Source organism: Pelophylax lessonae (assembly GCF_965119305.1).
Source record: "Pelophylax lessonae genome assembly, chromosome: 6".
Taxonomy (NCBI): domain Eukaryota; kingdom Metazoa; phylum Chordata; class Amphibia; order Anura; family Ranidae; genus Pelophylax; species Pelophylax lessonae.
In genome coordinates, this window is record NC_138773.1 from 239,753,948 (window position 1) to 239,776,300 (window position 22,353).

At 42.0% G+C, this 22,353-nt stretch overlaps 1 protein-coding gene across 2 annotated transcripts in view; it reads left to right on the forward strand.

Moving 5' to 3' along the window:
- The window catches only part of SESTD1 (SEC14 and spectrin domain containing 1), a 252,822-nt gene that overhangs the window by 171,839 nt on the left and 58,630 nt on the right, over window positions 1-22,353 (forward strand). For both annotated transcript variants that reach the window (XM_082261218.1, XM_082261219.1), the window contains exons 7-9: window positions 391-488; window positions 11,970-12,025; window positions 20,032-20,243. In XM_082261218.1, the coding sequence (XP_082117344.1) occupies window positions 391-488; window positions 11,970-12,025; window positions 20,032-20,243 (366 nt within the window). The remainder of the gene's footprint in view (window positions 1-390; window positions 489-11,969; window positions 12,026-20,031; window positions 20,244-22,353) is intronic.

Here is a 22,353-nt window from a genome sequence, read left to right on the forward strand (position 1 = left end):
CCTGACATTCTAGATGAGACTTATGTCTTATGTCTTTTTTTTTGTAATCTGCAGGGATGAATAATCCAATCAGAGAACAGCAAATCTGGAGAATAGGGAAGCTTTTGCCCACGGTCATTAGGTTACAACTTTTTTTATTTATGGACTTGTTGACCAAGAATTGTGTGGTTGTTATAGAATACAGCACCACTTTTGTGCTTATTTTTTATTCTCCAGTTTTAATGAATCAGCCCCTGTTTAGGCATACAAATAAGAGTGTTTGCATTTACAGTATATTGAGAACATTCTAATCTTCAGCTGCCATGAGCTGTATTTGCAGTGGAAATTTTGCATTCACCTGTACTCATTCTAGTTCTGATGTATATTAATGCTTCCTCTGCTGAATTTCAGGTATTTGAGAAGTTTACAAAAGAATCCACATCATTGCTGGATGAACTTGCTGTTATCAACAATGGGAGTGATAAGGGAAATCAGAATGAAAAAGACAGGTTTGTGAAACGAGCTTATTGTACTTCCCTTGTCCTGATCAGCTCTCTCATCATAATGACAATATTAGAAGCCATGTGTGCTGCCTGCCTTTCATAACCAGCAGAGGAGGGGGTGAAGAGCTCTTTGTCTGCAGACTGAGGTTAGGTATTTGAAAATTCACAGTCCGCATTAGGATGCGTTTCTTTACAAAACCCCGGGGACATAATTTGGCTAAATGAGGGAAATGTACAACAAAAAAATTTGTTAAATTTATAGTGTGTGTGTATTATGTATGTGTATATATGTACGTGTGTGTGTATATATATATATATATATATATATCTATATATATATATATATATATATATATATATATATATATACAGTGGGTACGGAAAGTATTTAGACCCCCTTAAATTTTTCACTCTTTGTTATATTGCAGCCATTTGCTAAAATCATTTAAGTTCATTCTTCTTCCTCATGAATGTACACATAGCACCCCATACTGACAGAAAAACACAGAATTGTTGACATTGTTGCAGATTTATTAAAAAAGAAAAACTGAAATATCACATGGTCCTAAGTATTCAGTATTTAGTAGAAGCCCCCTTTTGATCTAATACAACCAGGAGTCTTTTTGGGAAAGATGCAACAAGTCTTTCACACCTGGATTTGGGGATCCTCTGCCATTCCTCCTTGCAGATCCTCTCCAGTTCTGTCAGGTTGGATGGTAAACGTTGGTGGACAGCCATTTTTAGGTCTCTCCAGAGATGCTCAATTGGGTTTAAGTCAGGGCTCTGGCTGGGCCATTCAAGAACAGTCACGGAGTTGTTGTGAAGCCACTCCTTCGTTATTTTAGCTGTGTGCTTAGTGTCATTGTCACGTTGGAAGGTAAACCTTTGGCCCAGTCTGAGGTCCAGAGCACTCTGGACCTCAGAAAGCAGTAGAAAGAGAGAAGTGCTCATGCCGCTGTACAGAACACTGGTGAGACCTCACTTGGAGTATTGTGCGCAGTACTGGAGGCCATATCTCCAGAAGGATATAGATACTCTAGAGAGAGTTCAGAGAAGAGCTACTAAACTAGTACATGGATTGCAGGAAAAAACTTACCAGGAAAGGTTAAAGGACCTTAACATGTATAGCTTGGAAGAAAGAAGAGACAGAGGGGATATGATAGAAACTTTTAAATACATAAAGGGAATCAACTCGGTAAAGGAGGAGAGCATATTTAAAAGAAGAAAAACTACCACAAGAGGACACAGTTTTAAATTAGAGGGGCAAAGGTTTAAAAGTAATATGAGGAAGTATTACTTTACTGAGAGAGTAGTGGATGCATGGAAGTGGTAGCTGCAAACACAGTGAAGGAGTTTAAGCATGCATGGGATAGGCATAAGGCTATCCTTCATATAAGATAGGGCCAGGGACTATTCATAGGATTCAGATATATTGGGCAGACTAGATGGGCCAAATGGTTCTTATCTGCCGACACATTCTATGTTTCTATGGAGAAGGTTTTTGTCCAGGATATCCCTGTACTTGGCCGCATTCATCTTTCCCTCGATTGCAACCAGTCGTCCTGTCCCTGCAGCTGAAAAACACCCCCACAGCATGATGCTGCCACCACCATGCTTCACTGTTGTTACTGTATTGGACAGGTGATGAGCAGTGCCTGGTTTTCTCCACACATACCGCTTAGAATTAAGGCCAAAAAGTTCTATTTTGGTCTCATCAGACCAGAGAATCTTATTTCTCACCATCTTGGAGTCCTTCAGGTGTTTTTTAGCAAACTCCATGCGGGCTTTCATGTGTCTTACACTGAGGAGAGGCTTCCGTCGGGCCACTCTGCCATAAAGCCCCGACTGGTGGAGGGCTGCAGTGATGGTTGACTTTCTACAACTTTCTCCCATCTCCTGACTGCATCTCTGGAGCTCAGCCACAGTGATCTTTGGGTTCTTCTTTACCTCTCTCACCAAGGCTCTTCTCCCCCGATAGCTCAGTTTGGCCGGACGGCCAGCTCTAGGAAGGGTTCTGGTCGTCCCAAACGTCTTCCATTTGAGGATTATGGAGGCCACTGTGCTCTTAGGAACCTTAAGTGCAGCAGAAATCTTTTTGTAACCTTGGCCAGATCTGTGCCTTGCCACAATTCTGTCTCTGAGCTCTTCAGGCAGTTCCTTTTGACCTCATGATTCTCATTTGCTCTGACATGCATTGTGATCTGGAAGGTCTTATATAGACAGGTGTGTGGCTTTCCTAATCAAGTCCAATCAGTATAATCAAACACAGCTGGACTCAAATGAAGGTGTAGAACCATCTCAAGGATGATCAGAAGATATGGAAAGCACCTGAGTTAAATATATGAGTCTCACAGCAAGGGGTCTGAATACTTAGGACCATGTGATAATTCAGTTTTTCTTTTTTAATAAATCTGCAACAATGTCAACAATTCTGTGTTTTTCCGTCAATATGGGGAGCTGTGTGTACATTCATGAGGAAGAAGAATGAACTTAAATGATTTTAGCAAATGGCTACAATATAACAAAGAGTGAAAAATTTAAGGGGGTCTAAATACTTTCCGTACCCACTGTATGTATATATATATATATATATATATATATATATATATATATATATATATATATATACACATTATCTCACAAAAGTGAGTACACCCCTCACATTTTTGAAAATATTTTATCTTTTCATGTGACAACACTGAAAAAAAGGCACTTTGCTACAATGTAAAGTAGTGAGAGTACAGCTTGTATAACAGTGTAAATTTGCTGTCCCTTCAAAATAACTCAACACACAGCCATTAATGTCTAAACCGCTGGCAACAAAATGAGTACACCCCTAAGTGAAAATGACCAAATTGGGCCCTATTAGCCATTTTTCCACCCCAGTGTCGTGTGTGTTACAAGGTCTCAGGTGTGAATGGGGAGCAGGTTGGTTAAATTTGGGGTTATCGCTCTCACTCTTTCATACTGGTCATTGGAAGTTCAACATGGCACCTCACGGCAAAGAACTCTGAGGATCTAAAAAAAAATTGTTGCTCTACATAAAGATGGCCTAGGCTATAAGAAGATTGCCAAGACCCTGAAACTGAGCTGCAGCACTATGGCCAAGTCCATACAGCAGTTTAACAGGACAGGTTCCACTCAGAACAGGCCTCGCCATGGTCGACCAAAGGAGTTGAGTGCACGTCCTCAGTGTCCTATCCAGGGGTTGTCTTTGGAAAATAGACATATGAGTGCTGCCAGCATTCCTGCAAAGGTTAAAGGGGTGGAGGGGGGGGGGGTCAGCCTGTCAGTGCTCAGACCATACGCCACACACTGCATCAAATTGGTCTGCATGGCTTTCATCCCAGAAGGAAGCCTCTTCTAAGGATGATGCAGAAGAAAGCCCACAAACAGTTTGCTGCAAGATAAGCAGACTAAGGACATGAATTACTGGAACCATGTCCTTTGGTCTGATGAGACCAAAATAAACGTATTTGGTTCAGATGGTGTCAAGCGTGTGTGGCAGCAAACAGGTGAGGAGTACAAAGACCAGTGTGTCTCGCCTACAGTCAAGCATCGTGGTGGGAGTGTCATAGTCTGGGGCTGCATTAGTGCTTCCGGCACTAGGGAGCTATAGTTAATTGAGGGAACCATGATTGCAAACATGTACTGTGACATACTGAAGCAGAACATGATCCCCTCCCTTTGAAAACTGGGCTGCAGGGCAGGATTCCAACATAATTACCCCAAACACACCCCCAAGACAACCATTGCCTTGCTAAAGAAGCTGAGGGTAAAGGTGATGGACTGGCCAAGCATGTCTCCAGACCTAAACCCTATTGAGCATCTGTGGGGCATCCTCAAGCGAAAGATGGAGGAGCATAAGGTCTGTAACATCCACCAGCATAAAATGCTACACAGTGCTCTGGACCAAGGTCTGAGGGGGTCTGTAATGCTGCACAGTGCTCTGGATAGTGGTATAAGACTGAGAGGCCTGTTATGCTGCACAGTTCTCTGGATGGTGGTATGAGAGAGGCCTGTAATGCTGCATAGTGCTCTGGATGGTGGTCTGAGGGGAGGCCTGTAATGCACAGTGCTCTGGGATGGTCGCCTCACTCTGCGAGGCCTGTAATGCTGCACAGTGCTAGATGGTGGTCTGAGGAATAGCCTGTAATCCACAGTGCTCTGGATGCCAGTGGTCAGAGGAGGCCTGTAATGCACACAGTGCTCTGGATGGTGGTATGAGAGAGGCCTGTAATGCTGCACAGTGCTCTGGATGGTCTGACTCTGAGAGGCCTGTAATGCTACACAGTACTAGATGGTGGTCTCAGGTCTGAGGGATAGCCTGTAATGTACAGTGCTCTGGATGCCGGTGGTCAGAGGAGGTCTCTAACGCACACAGTGCTCTGGATGGATGGTGGTCTGAGGGGAGGTCTTTAGTTGTAATGTACACAATTACAGTGCTCTCTGCTCTGGACGGTCATCGTCTGGAGGCCTGTAATGCATAGTGCTGCTCTGGACGGTCGTCTGAGGACTCGGAGGCCTGTAATGCTGGGTGCACAGCCTACTAACTGCTGCTAAGCTAAGCACGCTACAGACTCAAGTCGCTTGCTTGTTGGGAAACTGGAAGTTTGTGAGGGTAAACCTCCCTGCCTCACAATTTCGTTTTTTTGTTTGTTCGTTAACTAAAACTTAATTGATTTTCATTAGTTTGTGTCAGTGGACCAAAATGTGATATACTTTTCATTTTTTATTTTTTTTTTGTCACTGTAAAAAGGCTGCTGATGAAAAGTTTGACAAATGGTTTTGTTGACCAAATTAACACTGTTTATGAGTACATATAATCTGATTTTTTTTACAACAGCGCTGTTTGTTTTTTTCCTAAGCTATTTTGCTTGCAAGAGTTATTTATGAGATATTCACATGTATTATTTCATATTTTCCTGATTTACAAAGGAAAAAAAATAGAAATAAAACTCTGCACTTGCTTCAAATTTATGTCTGTGTAATATAATATATTAACATTGAATAGGTAATATTTCTATTTATAAGTGTGTAGGCAGAGTTGGTAAAATTGTTGTCTGTGGCTTAAAATTGTTAACTGTGTAAATATGGTCTTAATAAAATGTAAACTTATTACAGTGGGTGTAATTGGTAGAAGCTGATATTCTGCTATTGAGGAAATGCCCTCAATTCCCACAATAGACCTGTGATTTAGAAGGGACTCTACCATATCATGTGTTCTTCCTGAATCAATCAGCAACCATATTCTCACGTTTTAAATTACACTTGATTCTTTATACCAAATGAAGTTAAGGAAAAGGTGAATCTTTCACGGCAAAGTGTTCATTTGTCAATTGAAACGATATGCCGGTGGAGGATGTGGAACAAGGAAGTCTCATATTCCTGCTTGTGCAGTCTGTGGAGAATACCTGCCAGCATACAGAGACAGGTGTCATTGTGTCATGATCGTTTTAGTGATCAACCATACTGAATAGTTATTTCACAGTAGTTTTTTCTATTTTTCATTTTATATATATTAAATTTGTGTTTGTTTTTTTTTTTTTTTTTTGTCCTACAGACATTTTAAGATTCTCATTTCGTTTCCACCTACAGTGCAATCTTCAACATTGCCAAATAACTGCTTAAAAAATATATTTTATTGATTAAAGCATGCATATTATGATGTTAACTTGGGTAAACTGTAGTTAGAGATGACATGCTGGTACCTATGCACCTATGCATGTACAGTACCTCCAGATCTCTTTTTAGAGATTAGGCATCAATTACGCCCCAAATCTCTCCCGTCACTTCCTGTATTATCAAAATAGGAAGCATAAAAGTCCCCTTTTTAACCACTTACCCACTGGGCACTTAAACCCTCTTCTAACAGGCCAATTTTCAGCTTTCAGTGCTCTCACATTTTGAATGACAATTACTCAGTCATGCAACACTGTATCCATATGAAATTTTCATCCTTTTTTTCACACAAACAGAGCTTTCTTTTGGTGGTATTTAATCATAATTTTGCGCTATAAATGAAAAAAGACCGAAAATTTGGTAAAAAAAATGCATTTTTTTTTTGTTTTGGTTTTAAATTTTGCAAATTTAGTCATTTTTATTCATAAAATTTTGACTAAAATTTATACTGCTACATATCTTTAGTAAAAATAACCCAAATAAGTATACATTTTTTGGTCTTTGTGAAGGTTATAGAGTCTACAAGCTAAGGTGCCGATCATTGAAAATTGATCACACCTAAAGTACTGACGGCCTATCTCATTTCTTGACACCCTAACAAGTCAGGACAGTACAAATACCCCCAAATGACCCCTCTTTGAAAAGTAGACATTCCAAGGTATTTAGTAAGAGGCATGGTGAGTTTTTTGAAGTTGTAATTTTTTCCCCACAAAATGGTCATATTATGAAGTTATTTCTTACACACTGTATAGGCATACTTGCAACTACACACCAAAATACATTCTGCTACTCCTCCTGAGTATGGCGATACCACATGTGTGACACTTTTCCACAGCCTGACCACATACAGAGGCCCAACATCCAAGGAGCACCGTCAGGCGTTCTAGAAGCAAAAATTACACATATAATTTTCTGACGACTTATCACACTTTTGAAAGTCCTGGAGCACCTGGACAGTGGAATTACCCACAAAATGACCCCATTTTGGAAAGAAAACACCCCAACACATGATCTAGGAGGCATAATGAGTATTTTGAACATGTCATTTTTTTCCACAAGTTTTTGGAAAATGTGGAAAGAAAACCAAAACGCATTTTTTTTTACACAAAGTTGTCCATTAGACATTTCTAACACATAGCAGGTACATAGCAAAAATGACACCCCAAAATACATTTTTCCACTCCTCCTGAGTATGGCGATACCACATATGTGAGACTTTTCCACAGCCTGGCCACATACAGAGGCCCAATATGCAGGGAGCACCGTAATTTCCTGACTTCCCATTACAATTTTGTGAGACACTGTAGGGCACCGATGAGCATTGTAGTGGCACTGATGTGGCATGGATGTGGCCCAGATGAGCACTGACGTGGCATGGATGTGGCACTGATGAGCACTGACGTGGAATGGATGTGGCACTGATTAGCACTGATGTGTCATGGATGCAGCACTGATGAGCACTGACGTGGAATGGATGTGGCACTGATGAGCACTGATGTGGCATGGATTAGCCCTGACGTGGCATTGATGTGGCACGGATGAGCACTGATGTGGCATGGATAAGGCACAGATTAGCACCCTGACGTGGCATGGATATGACACAGATGAGCAGTGACATGGCATGGATGTGGCATTGATGTGGCACGGATGAGCACTGACGTGGCATTGATGTGGCACGGGTGAGCACTGACGTGGCATGGACGTGGCACGGATGAGCACTGACGTGGCATGGATGTGGCACGGATGAGCACTGACGTGGCACGGATGAGCACTGACGTGGCACGGATGAGCACTGACGTGGCACGGATGAGCACTGACGTGGCACGGATGAGCACTGACGTGGCATGGATGAGCACTGATGTGGCACGGATGACCACTGACATGGCACGAATGAGCACTGATGTGGCATGGATGTGGCACGGATGAGCACTGACATGGCATGGATGAGCACTGATGTGACATGGATGAGCACTGACGTGGCATGGATGTGGCACGGATGAGCACTGACGTGGCATGGATGTGGCACAGATGAGCACTGACGTGGCTTTGATGTGGCACGGATGAGCACTGATGTGGCATGGATGAGCACTGACATGGCATGGATGAGCACTGACGTGGCATTGATGTGGCACGGATGAGCACTGAGGTGGCATGGATGTGGCACAAATGAGCACTGAGGTGGCATGGATGAGCACAGATGTGGCATGGACGAGCACTGAGGTGGCATGGGCAGGCACAGATGTTGGATGGATGAGCATGGATGTGGCATGGATGAGCACTGAGACAGCATGGGCAGGCACAGATGTTGCACAGATGAGGCATGGAAGAGCACGGATGAGCATAGATGTGGCATGGATGAGCACTGAGGTGGCATGGGTGGGCATGGATGTGGCATTGATGAGCACTGAGGTGGCATGGGTGGGCACGGATGTTACACGGATGATGCATGGATGAGGCACGGATGATGCATGGATGAGGCACGGATGATGCATGGGGCACGACTGAGGCACTGATGGGGCACGAATAAGGCACTGATGGGGCATGGATGAGGCACTAATTGGGCACAGTTGAGGCAGAGGAGGCGTGCAGCTGCAGTTTCTCTCCTCTCCTCGCACGCTGTACCGATTTCTGTGTACAGCGTCCTAGGAGAGGAGAGAAATGAACCGGACATGCGCCGGTTTGTTGTGACGTGATCGCTCCGTCATTGGACAGTTGTCGTGGAAACCCTTTGGAGGATTATCTCCTGTTCGTGTTTTAATGACAACTACACATTTTAGATTTACCATCACGAACCGTCCCAGTGACAATAGTCTCAAGCACAAATATTGAATCTGCCCAGTAGGGATACAAGCATTTCTAAGAGAAGATCTAACCCTTCCCTACTCTCTTAACTACTTGAACTCTGGAAGGTTTTACCCCCCTTTATATCCAGAGCATTTTTTGCTATTCAGCACTGTGCTACTTTAACTGGGAATTGTTCAGTCATGCTACACAATACCCAAATGTAATTTTTCCCCCCACACAAATAGAGCTTTCTTTTGTTGATATTTGATCACCACTGGGTTCCTTGTTGTATAAATAAAAAAAGACCAAACATTTTGAAAAGAGAAAAAACAACATTTTCTACTTTCTGTTATAAAACATATCCAATAAAAAAAAATCTAGTTTCTTTATAAATTTCGGTCAAAATGTATTCTGGTACATGGCTATGTACCTGAAAATATTAGTTGGGTTTGTGTGAAAGTTGTAGCATCTACAAACTAATGGTACATATACAGAAAATCATCGACAGACGCAGCTCCAGCTCTTCAGAGACTATAGGGTTATGCTCCTCCAATCAGGAATAGGTGCTAGGCAGGAAAAAAGTTTAACCACGCCTATGGGCCTGTCCCTGCAGGCATAACCCCACACACTCTGCTATCAGCAATCAGTTTGTTTCTGCCTAGTTTTAGGAATAGGACCTAGCTCCCTGCTGTCTTCGGTCTTAGCTTTTACCAGGGAATATTTTTATTTTTTGCACAAGTTAGTTCCTGACAGACCAAGATCTAGAGGGACTAAAAGCAACAGCCAGCTGTGCTTTCCCACTGGATAATCTAGATCCTTAAGGTCCCCAGCCTGGCCAGTGAGCTTGAGCAGGTTATAGTCCAGAACTACGGCTCGCAACGACAGTGCCCTGACCGATGGAGACGAGCCTGCGAGTGGACCCTCTCGCTGGGACGCGACGACCTGGAACACCCCGAGTCGCAGCTTCCCCCTGGCTGACAGCACCCCCATCCTGGGTGGGAGGTGTTCTGTTTCGGTGTGGTGCCCACCTGGTATCGGGGAGGCGGCAACTTGGTCGTCTGTGCATACTTTCACAAAATTCTACAAAGTTGATGTGTTGGCATCTTTGGATGCTTCCTTTTGGCCGCAAGGTTTTGCTAGCTACTGTTTGAAGAGAATCCTTTTTTTGTTTTCTCTTTGAGGGTGTATGTTTTTTCTGGGTGAGCTCCAGTTGTTCTAGGTTGAGCTCTATGTTACCTGGTTGGCTAAGTTTAGCCTTTGGGGAATTTTGGCCTCTTTGCGTTGTCTTCCCATCCCTCATGAATATACTGCTTTGGGACATTTCTATAGTCTCTGAAGAGATGGAGCTGCGTCTGTCGATGAACGATAGAGAAAACTGGATTTTTGTAAGAACTTACCGTAAAATCCTTTTCTCTGAAGTTCATCGACAGACGAAGCATCTGCCCCTCCACTTCTGAGTGAATGAGGTTTTTTTTTGTATTCTAAACACTGCTTGCAACTAAACAATAAACAATTGCTGATAGCAGAGTGTGTGGGGTTATGCCTGCAGGGACAGCCCCATAGGCGTGGTTAAACTTTTTTCCTGCCTAGTGCCTATTCCTGATTGGAGGAGCATAACTCCCTGTAGTCTCTGAAGAGATGGAGCTGCGTCTGTCGAACTTCAGAGTAAATAATTTTACGGTAAGTTAATACAAAAATCCAGTTTTTGCAGCTATAGACTCTACAATGTAGTGGCAGTGATCAGTGATTTAGACAGAACATATACGATAAGAAATTTTCACAATTCCCCCATCAACACAGGCAGTGTTGACAGGGGAATCAGCAGTTTTCTTCTCCCGGCGGAGAGGGGCAGAGGTGGGCAGGGGAAGCCATCCATGCTGGAAGAAGACTGTGATTATCGTTACCAGCTATAGCAGCCACTAGAGATAATTCTAAGAGAATCCAGCAGGCTATTTGTACCCATTTGATCGCTGTATCAACTTGGTACATTCAGCCTGCCAATTACCGGTTTGAATCTCTGCCGGTTCCTGCTAAACCGGCTAAGATTTGAACTGTGTGTGGCTGGCCCAATAGGGTGGCAGGCATTCTGACGCTAACATACACTATTTGGGAGGGTCACTAGCTGACACTGACATCACTAGTGACAATACAGTGATCAGTGATAATATGGACACTGTACTAATGACACTGGCTGGGAAGGGGTAAATATCAAGGGGCAATTAAGGGTTGACTGTGTGCCTAACAATTTGTACTGTGTGTAATAGGTGCTGCTTTTACTTTACTATCTGGCTGTGTTTTCCTCCTATCTGGCTGGTTTTCAGGGAGAAGAAACAGCCAGATCTCTGTTCCTATTCTACTAAAGTCCTGCTGTGTCCATTCACAGCATGGGTCAGCAGGGGGTAATGTAGGTCAGGTGGCGTATAGATACATTGTTCGGACCTCCTGTGCTGCCAGTCCTTAGTAAATCTACTGTTGGTGGCCGGCAAGTAGTTAAAAATAAATAACTAATTAAAAAATTTCCTTTGCTACACTTGTCTTGTCTTGATTTATTACAAGTCTTGAGTTTTCCATTTGAAATTAGAATATGCAAAATGCAGGTGCAAGGTTACAATTGGCCCCAGTTGCCATTTGAATAGAGATGTGGCTGCATGTCCCCGAAAGTATCTTTATGGTAAAAATCCAGTAACAGCCCTGTACACGGTGTTGCATTTGCAACTTGCATTGTAGTTGATTGCGAGGAACAGGAAATTACAGTCACTCTGCTATACTTCTGAACACATTTTGTTCTAAGTAGTAAGCTTGACTGCTCCCATATTTAATAAGTACACATAAAAACAAGACACTTAGAACAATAACATATTGATAAGAATATTTCCATAAGCTGACTACATTCACATGTATATGTAAAAACCCTCTAAAAAGACTGTAAATTGCTTTTATCTCAAATTGAAGAGCCAACGTTGCAGATAATTATTTTATGCTCGAAATAAAGATCTCATTTATTTATTTTATCATTTGAAGGTCAATGGATTTCAATTATCTTCCCTCTGTTGATCCAGAAACGGTTCTACAAACAGGTAAGATATATTTCCTTCTTTGAGAAGTATCACAGTCAGCGTTTGTCAGCTGGTGGGGCATTCCTGAGTAACAAATGATACTGAGCCTTGTATGAAAATGCAAAATGATTTAAGGGATAAAATTACGAGACCTATTAAAACACATAAAAGTCTCTGCTTAGCTCCAGGCTAAGAGGTTTATTTGCATCAGCTGTATAGGCAGACACATACTGAGCACTTCTTGAGAAGCTTCTCTTGAAAAACATGAAAAGTAGCTAAAGGCAACATATGGCTGCCATATCTTTTCTTTGGGAACCAGTTGTCTTTTGCAGACTGTATTTCAAATTCATGCTCATTTCAAGTGTAACTGCACCATTGGTTTTCATCCCCTGCCAGTCATATACTGACCTGTCACTGATCAGATTGCAGAGCCTTTATGGCTCTACCATTTATACCTATGAAGCCATTTATTCCTGTGAAGCTGCTAAGTATGAGTATGAGAAGATTTTAACAAGCTGCTCTGCGAGCTGGTCAATGACACCTAGATGGATCAGGAACAGGTCACTATAAGACTTGGTGACTACCATATACAGTGGGTACGGAAAGTATTCAGACCCCCTTAAATTTTTCACTCTTTGTTATATTGCAGCCATTTGCTAAAATCATTTAGGTTCATTCTTCTTCCTCATGAATGTACACATAGCACCCCATACTGACAGAAAAACACAGAATTGTTGACATTGTTGCAGATTTATTAAAAAAGAAAAACTGAAATATCACATGGTCCTAAGTATTCAGACCCTTTGCTGTGACACTCATATATTTAACTCAGGTGCTTTCCATTTCTTCTGATCATCCTTGAGATGGTTCTACACCTTCATTTGAGTCCAGCTGTGTTTGATTATACTGATTGGACTTGATTAGGAAAGCCACACACCTGTCTATATAAGACCTTCCAGATCACAATGCATGTCAGAGCAAATGAGAATCTTGAGGTCAAAAGAACTGCCTGAAGAGCTCAGAGACAGATTTGTGGCAAGGCACAGATCTGGCCAAGGTTACAAAAAGATTTCTGCTGCACTTAAGGTTCCTAAGAGCACAGTGGCCTCCATAATCCTCAAATGGAAGACGTTTGGGACGACCAGAACCCTTCCTAGAGCTGGCCGTCCGGCCAAACTGAGCTATCGGGGGAGAAGAGCCTTGGTGAGAGAGGTAAAGAAGAACCCAAAGATCACTGTGGCTGAGCTCCAGAGATGCAGTCAGGAGATGGGAGAAAGTTGTAGAAAGTCAACCATCACTGTAGCCCTCCACCAGTCGGGGCTTTATGGCAGAGTGGCCCGACGGAAGCCTCTCCTGTAAGACACATGAAAGCCCACATGGAGTTTGCTAAAAAACACCTGAAGGACTCCAAGATGGTGAGAAATAAGATTCTCTGGTCTGATGAGACCAAAATAGAACTTTTTGGCCTTAATTCTAAGCGGTATGTGTGGAGAAAACCAGGCACTGCTCATCACCTGTCCAATACAGTCCCAACAGTGAAGCATGGTGGTGGCAGCATCATGCTGTGGGGGTGTTTTTCAGCTGCAGGGACAGGACGACTGGTTGCAATCGAGGCAAAGATGAATGCGGCAAAGTACAGGGATATCCTGGACAAAAACCTTCTCCAGAGTGCTCTGGACCTCAGACTGGGCCGAAGGTTTACCTTCCAACAAGACAATGACCCTAAGCACACAGCTAAAATAACGAAGGAGTGGCTTCACAACAACTCCGTGACTGTTCTTGAATGGCCCAGCCAGAGCCCTGACTTAAACCCAATTGAGCATCTCTGGAGAGACCCAAAAATGGCTGTCCACCAACGTTTACCATTCAACCTGACAGAACTGGAGAGGATCTGCAAGGAGGAATGGCAGAGGATCCCCAAATCCAGGTGTGAAAGACTTGTTGCATCTTTCCCAAAAAGACTCCTGGCTGTATTAGATCAAAAGGGGGCTTCTACTAAATACTGAGGAAAGGGTCTGAATACTTAGGACCATGTGATATTTCAGTTTTTCTTTTTTAATAAATCTGCAACAATGTCAACAATTCTGTGTTTTTCTGTCAGTATGGGGTGCTATGTGTACATTCATGAGGAAGAAGAATGAACCTAAATGATTTTAGCAAATGGCTGCAATATAACAAAGAGTGAAAAATTTAAGGGGGTCTGAATACTTTCCGTACCCACTGTACATATAATTACACCCAGGTAATGCAGGTATAATCATGTCCATCCCTTTTTTTAGTACTCTGAGTTTGTGACTGTTATCTTAAAAGATAAAACTGAACATACTATTGGTGGCAACATGCTTGTTTTCATATATGGAGCCACCATTGACCTGTAGGCTATGAGGTAGAGGAGGTTTTTGTTGAATTCATTATTCTAGTTCTGAAATGTAGGGTTCTAAAGAAACCTTAAGCCTTAAACCTTTTTCACTATATGATATATACAAAGTGACCGATATTGCCTATATTTCAGGAAAGTGCTTGTACTGGAGTGATGCCTGCAGTTAGAGGCATCACCTCGGTACCAGTGTCCATAGCCGACGGTCGGCTGTCTTGTAATGACAACCGATGCGGCTGAGAAGCCGCTCGGCTGTCATTACAAGGAGCGGGAGGGGACGTCTAGCAACCCCCCCCCCCCCCTCCAGCCACCTTCAGCGGCTCGCCCGGGTCTCCCGTCCCACCGGGAGACCCGGGCAACCAGCCTGCACGGCCGCCAAAGACCCGATCAAAGCCGCATTAGGCTCTGATTGGGTCTCCATGCAAAAACCCGGATGTGATGTCATGATCCAGGTTAAAAAAATGACAGCATTCAAAACAGCAAAGAAAAAACGATATTGGTCGATCACTAATATATAATATATATATATATATATAATATATATTACTACCTTCATCATTATGCAGCCTTTGTTTACAGCGGAACTTCACCCAAAAGAGGAAGTTATGCTCTTCCTCCTTCTCCCACCCCTCCTCTTTTACATTCGGCACATAATATGTAGGAGGAATAGGTACCTGGATTTTACAGGTGCCCGCTCCCATTTCTGCTCGGATCCCATAGGTGATCTGAGTGAAGGTTCATCTAAACCCCCTCCCTCTTTCCCTCCACAGCTTTCTGGGACGCGCCACAGGTCCCAGAAAGCTGCGAGGCCATTCACAAAGTGCAGCGCGCATGTGCAATGACAACTAGCTGTGAAGCCACATGCATTCACACCCGACTGCCCACAAGTAATATGCAAGTGCTGGGGCTGATGACCAGGGAAGAAATCACTTTGGGTGAGGACAGCACTGGACCCTGGGAGTGGTGAGTGGCTGTTTATTAGAAGTCAGCAGGTACAGTTTTTGTAGCTGCTGACAAATACATTTTCATGCAAGTCACTGAAGAACCACTTTAACATTTACTACTGCCCAAATCCTTTACTTGCATATTTTGTGATGTCCTCAACCCCCACCCTAAAACATCTTAAAGAAGTCAAACTTTAAGCATGCCACTTCCTAACTGCCCTCAGCAGTGTGTTCAGAGGATGCATGCTGCATAGTAATACACAGGGGTGCTGCATAGTAATGCACAGGGATGCCTTTTTTGATGTGAAGGGAAGATTTTTTTGTTAGGCAGATTAAAAAGTTTCCGCATCGTGTCCACTGAAGTCTATTAAACTCAAAACGCACTGTGTTGTGTTTAAAAAAAAAAAAAGTCCCTACCCCTTTCCAAAAATGCAGCAGTTGAATAACGCATACGTGGCAGGTTCACATATATGCTATGCGTGAACCCTGCAAATCCACTGCGGTTCCCGCATCGCATTCAACTTGCAGATAGTTCACACTGCCATATGCGAATCGCTGGGGGTGTCAATACAAAGTTAACGGCACCCCAGATCAGTTTGCCTATCGTAGTTCGAACTGTCATTTCGGACATGAATTGGATCGCATAGGTGTGAACACCCATGCGATCTGATTCTGGTGCAGACCAAAAAAAGGGTCCTGTGCGAGTTGTGTCCGAATGCGATGCAAATTCAGCCATACAATCTGTATGGCTGAATTTGCATCACACAGACATCAAGACAGTGTGCTCGGAATCACATGCGATGTCTGACATCGCATATCTGTGAACCAGGACTAAATGTTAACGTGTCCTATAGGAAACCATGTGAAATGAACTGTAGTGCATTTCTGCAAAATTAAAACCGCACTAAAAAGCACATAGGGGGTGACCAAGGTCTTAAATTAGATGCACACCTGGGAGATGGTCAGGGCATGTTTAATATATAGGTGCAGTGCTGTTTTTAAACAGCAGAGGGGGCAATTTATCTGTCAAGCAGCATCTTTGTAGAATAACTATTATAATCTGCCTCACTGCTCCTCACTGCAATACTTTGCCATGCAGCACTATAGATTACATTTATGTAATAAATTAAAAAAAAATAGATTTATCAGACCAACATCTAACCTTTTGCTGACAAATAGCATACGGTTGGATTTGAAGCACTTAGGATCATAAAGCAGACAGTTACTTTATGGTTTGAAGTGGTGTAGAACAATGTTTCCCAGCAGTTAAGCCTTGATTTCACACAGTAAGGGTTTACGTTACAATCTCTTCCCAATTGGAGATGTTTAAAGTAAACTGGAAGGTCCGCACATTAACTAGAAAATCTTTTACTGCTGGATATTGAACTAAACACCCTGGCTGAGAGAATCAATATTCTATTTAGGAAAGTCTTTCCACTACTTCTGATGCACTTTCCAAGTTGCAGTACTTGTGCAAAACGTCAATATAAATGTGTTTTTTAGCCATAAATGTCAGGTTATAGGTTTAAGTGCAGGTATAAATTGTGTAGGGTTTGAAGATGAGGTCTGACTAAACATCTATATCATATGGTAGTTTCAGATTCAAGAGGGTAGCATTTTCAGTATGAAGCTTGGATAAAAACACAGGGACATGACCTCAATTTAGCAGGAGGAAAGTTCTAAACTAACCTTGGAAAGTATTATTTTACTGAAAGAGTAGTTGAAACTTGGATCAAATTTCCAGCATATGTAGTAAATCAGTCGGCACTAAGTGAACTTAAACATGCTTGGGACAAACAAAATTATACAAAAAAGTTTTAAAAAGTTTTAAAAAATATATATGGTGTATGTGTATATATATATGTACATATAAACTGTACCAAAAATATGTAGACTGCTGTCTGCTTTAAAAATGTTAGTTTCCCAGCTGCCATGCTGATTTATTAGTGCTGATACTTTCCAAATCATTGTTTTGGATCAAATATTAAAGACAAGAGTTTGGAAATACAAAGGAAATAAACATAAATTTTCACCTAGATGTTGCAGCATCAATTCCAGCTGCAGCTGTCCTTGCCTACACCGAGAACTGAGCAATCAGACTACTGATAGCTCAGTCTGTATTTAGTCTGCAGAGAGCCGGTGCCAGTCACCGGCTCTCTGCTTTGCCCCTCCAGTGCTTAGTGGAGTGCCAGGCTGTGGAGGAGGCAGGAGCATCTCACTCAGTCTCCCAGCAGCTAGAGTGAGCGAACTGCCGGTCCAGGCATTTTTGTAAATTCGGACTGTAAATTCGGATTAAAATCTTTCTTCATCTATCAGAAGCACAGAGGAGGGAGCGGAGAGGCTGCAGTAACAGTGTGTGAGAGCTAGTGGGAGGCAAGGTACACACCCCCCCCCCCTCCACACAGCAGAAGAACTGTGTTCTGAATAGACAAGCTGTCTGCTGAGCCCTCTCTCCTCCCGACACAAATTTATCTTGTGTCAAGAAACTTCTCAGAAGTGACTCATGGTGATAACAGAGGAAGGAAGCACTAGAGAGAAACCACACTTAGAGCTTTGGCGAGAGGTAAGTATTACTACAGATATATATGTACTTTGTTCAGATTCCATGACTGAGGTTTACAACCACTTTAACTTGCTTCTTCCAAATCAGTGAATGAATATAAACTGTATATATTTAAAAAGAAAAATTGTCTACCTTTTTAAAAAATATAGAATGTTGCATAAATCAAGATCATGTCACACAGCAGCTAGAGCAATAATTGTTTTGACATTTTTAGCCAGAGAGCACTGGAGGTAATTGTTGGGCACTGTAATTAATAAGGGCTTTGTTTAATTCAGGAAATAATCATTTTGAAATGTCCTCCTCAATGCAGTGTGACCAGAAGGTCAGGAATGATCTTCATGGCAGATTAGGCATTTTACATTAGAGAACGTTTTAATAGCAGAAATAAAGTGCTGTTCTTTTTAGCTTCGTAGAGGTGATGCGTGTTTAAAACTGATATAAAACTGCAAAGTTTGCTCTTTTTCTGTACAGAACTAGCATGATCTTCAGTTTATGGTGTTCAGATGATATCATCCAATAGATAACAAGTGTGTCAACTGGCCGATAAATCGTCCTGCCAACGATGCCCCCTTTATATTTAGTTCCTCTGAAGTGTATCCACTGCCTGCAAATCCAGTTTGATTTTCTTAGTGAGGCGTATCGTGTACTTCCAGACCAGCCAGGCAAGCCCAGAATTTATTTCCACTTGAAACGCTTCTTTGAGTTTCTCACGCTGAGTGTAACGTCTCGGTGCACTGTGTTCTCCCTCTAGAATGCTCATAGTCAGGCCTCAGTAATCTTGGGGATATTCACTCTATTAGAGGTCTTAGCATTTGATTCATAATCCATGATTTGAATCTGTATCTTTAGGAAATGTTTTTATGCTTCTATTAAACCACACTGTAATGCTCATTTCTAAAGTACTTTATTTGTAATATACCCAAATAGGCTGGATTTAGATGCTTATTTATTAAGGCTGGAGGGAACGTAAAGTGAGGTTATTGCCTAAAAAAACGTTGCAATGTCCAGCAATTTTATATTTAGCTGAAGAATAAAATTTAAGCTGGCAAGTAATTGGCTCCTATGAGCTGCTCACATGTTGCTTTGAGGCTTTTGGAGCTCTGAAATGGTCGTTGTTTTGATTTTAAAAAAGCAGACATAGCTGTGTATTTGTCAGAGAAAGCCAAATCGAGAAAAGCACCCTGTGGGTCACCTTATTGGTAGGATTTGATTGCCAAAATGGTCTTTTGAATATCACTTGCCCATTGATGTGGTTTTACGTTGTGTTTTTTCTAAAAGTTGACTTCACCTTTAAGCTAAGTTCTAGCAGTTTGGCTGCTGGTGATGCTTTTTACTTAGACTGAAGTATTTTAGCAATGTTTAATTTTTCCTTGGCAGATTTGTTTGATGTCTTTGACATGTATGGCTTAATATTATTAAAATAACTTGAAAGAAATATCAATTTTAACAACAGGTATTCTCATATCATGCTCATTACAAATTCAGAAAACAAGGGATTTATTTCTTGCTGTAGGATAGGGAATGGAGATATGTAAATCATCCTTTTAATGTCCCTCTGGTTAACTGTGCGCTCAAATGACTGATTTATAGCACAGAGAGAGCTTATACTTGGAGCCTTTTATTCATCTTCTTAAAGCTAGTTTTAGTTTGGTCTCTTCAGTGCTGAATATGGAAGGTTTAGGGGCCTTTCACACAAGAGGTTCAATTTGGTCTGGCTGTCCTTTTCAGCTGGACCTCATCAGATCCTCCATTCTCTTTGGACTTGTGTCCACTTATACCTGGCTTCCTCTGGCCCAGATTGGAGGGCAGTCAATTATAAATGGACAGCCGGTCTGTTTTCACCTGTCTGCCCATAGAGCATAAGCAGAGCAGACACGAACCTGTCATCTGGCCACTCTGCTCGGCTCAGCAGGGGATCAGCAGATGGATTCCCTACTGAGAAAAACCCTATCCGACCCACTGTCCCATGTGAAAGGGGCCTTAACGTGTGGGACCAACAGTAATTTACATACTGTACTGTACAGACAGTCTATAGTTGTTGTTTGTTCTAACCACATGAGAAAGTAGAAAAGTGTTTCTAGTGCATTAGAAATTATATTTAATTATGATCTTTTTAACAATGTATTACCTTTCTGTTCTTTAGGTCATGAGTTGCTTTCTGAGCTCCAGCAGCGGCGGTTCAATGGGTCAGAGGGAGGCGTTTCATGGTCTCCAATGGATGATGAGCTTTTGGCTCAGCCTCAGGTTATGAAACTTCTCGATTCCCTGCGAGAGCAATACACACGTTACCAGGAAGTGTGCAGGCAACGAAGCAAGCGCACACAGCTTGATGAGATCCAGCAGAAGGTTATGCAGGTGAGAAGAGGGTATTCTGTGCCAGCTATAAATCTATAAATGCATGCTGAAACAATTATGGCTTTCTGCAAGACACAGGGGGTCCTGTAACACTATTGTTTTTTTTTTTTTTTTTAGACTTTGACCTCAGAATCCAATTATTTGTTTGTCTCAGGCCACATTCACCCTTGTGCATGCAAGTGTTTGTGCATGTAGTGTGTGGTACAATGGGGAGTGTATGAGTGTTGTGCCCTTGTGCACATACATCTTTATACAAATCTTAGTACATAAAGCACATGCAATAAGGCAGCCTTTTTCAACCAGGGTGCCTTGAGGTTTCTTCAGGGGTGCCTTGGCAAAATGACTAAAAACACAAAGCCATGGATTTTCTTTGTGCACCTGTACAACTGTCTAGACAGTGACAACCAATGATGTTTTCAGTTAATAAGGAGGATGTCTGTTGCTTCCTTGTTTGACCCTCCTGTGCCCCTCTCCCTCAGCACTGTGGTGACATTAGCTGACTGATGGACAGAAATTGAGGGAGAAGAGAAACATTGGTATACTAGTCAGTACCAGTGTGCAAAAGTGTATTTGCTTTGGAAGAATAAATAACCTCGAATGTTGGGTGTCCTATGTGTGGATGTTGCTGCTTGTGCAAAACTATTAAAATATAGTTTTTTACATTTTAGAATGTGGTGCCTCGGGACTGTCCATAATTTTAAAGGGTGCATATAGATTGTCTATAATTTTAAAGGGTACCTTGACTGAAAAAAGGTTGAGAAACTCTGCAATAATGATCAAATGCTTTGCCATTTGGTACCCTAGAAGAAAAATCTAAAGTGCATTTTGGTCCATGGACACGCGAGAGCCCAATGAAAATGATTGTTCAATAGAGGCAGAAAGACTGCTAACTGCCTTTTTAATGCGGATCTCCAAGTTTGATTCAACGTTAAAATCAAGCTGGTCCAAATGAACTATTTCCTTCATTAATACATACATCCACTCTGAGTGCTGTAGAAACTTTACGTAGCATTACCAACATATACTGAAGTATACAGCACAGTATTTTGACAGCAGTATGGGTACTTCCGTCCCGTTCCCAGAGCAAAATTGTGCGCTGTTCAGCTGTTCACAGGAAGCTTTGTGTTTTATGAATAAATGCAAACCTTTCTCTGATTCTGACATAATCTACTCACCTCTCCATCTCACCCAATCAGGGAAAGCCTTGTATTCATTCTTAAAAATACAAGGCTTCCTGTGACTGGCTGAGCAGCACTCAGCTTGACTTGAATTTGTTTAATCAACATGGCGCTGTATACTGTATTTAGCTGATGCTACATAGAGTTTATACACGACTCTAAGCCAGTGCACACATTGTTGAAGGAATAGATAGTTTGGACCATTTTGGTCCAAACACACTACTGTGTAGTTAAATCCAACCCGGAGTTCTGCTTTAAAGTAACAGTCATCACTGCTCTACAGATTTCTGTTGGAGTTGTATGGTGCTTTAAAGTTTTGAAGCTTGTGGAAAGCTTTGAAACTACTTTGTAAAACCTTAGTGTACACACTGCTCTTTCACATACTGAAAGCTATATATGTACAAGGCCTAATGCCTCATGTACACTGGGCAGTGTCATTGATGTCTTGGTTACTTCTCTAAATTCTGATCTTATAACCCCCATCACTTAAGTATTTTTTCAAACAGAATTTAACTGTATATTTTGTTATGTTTTAACATACTTTTTTCAACCATGGCTGCTAGTTTTCCAGAACTTTGTCCTAAACTTATATTAATACTTCTTGAGCTTTATTTAGATATCTTGTCTAGCAAGCTCTTGATATAACATGACACTTTATTTGCACAGAAGCAGACTCTATTCATGTAATAATGTGACACCAGAGCCTATATTGGGGGTTCACATCAAAGGACATTAATACTTAGTTTAGGTTTTTGTTAGCATGAACTTTTTAGATTTTCTTCCAGTTCAACATTATGGACTTGTGTAGGTCAGTGACATGAAATTCCAATTTGAGTTTCAGGTTATACACTTTAAAACAGCCTTTTTCAACCAGGTGCTCCAGGCATCATGGGGTGCCTTCAGGTTTCTTCAGGGGTTTCTTGGCAAAATTC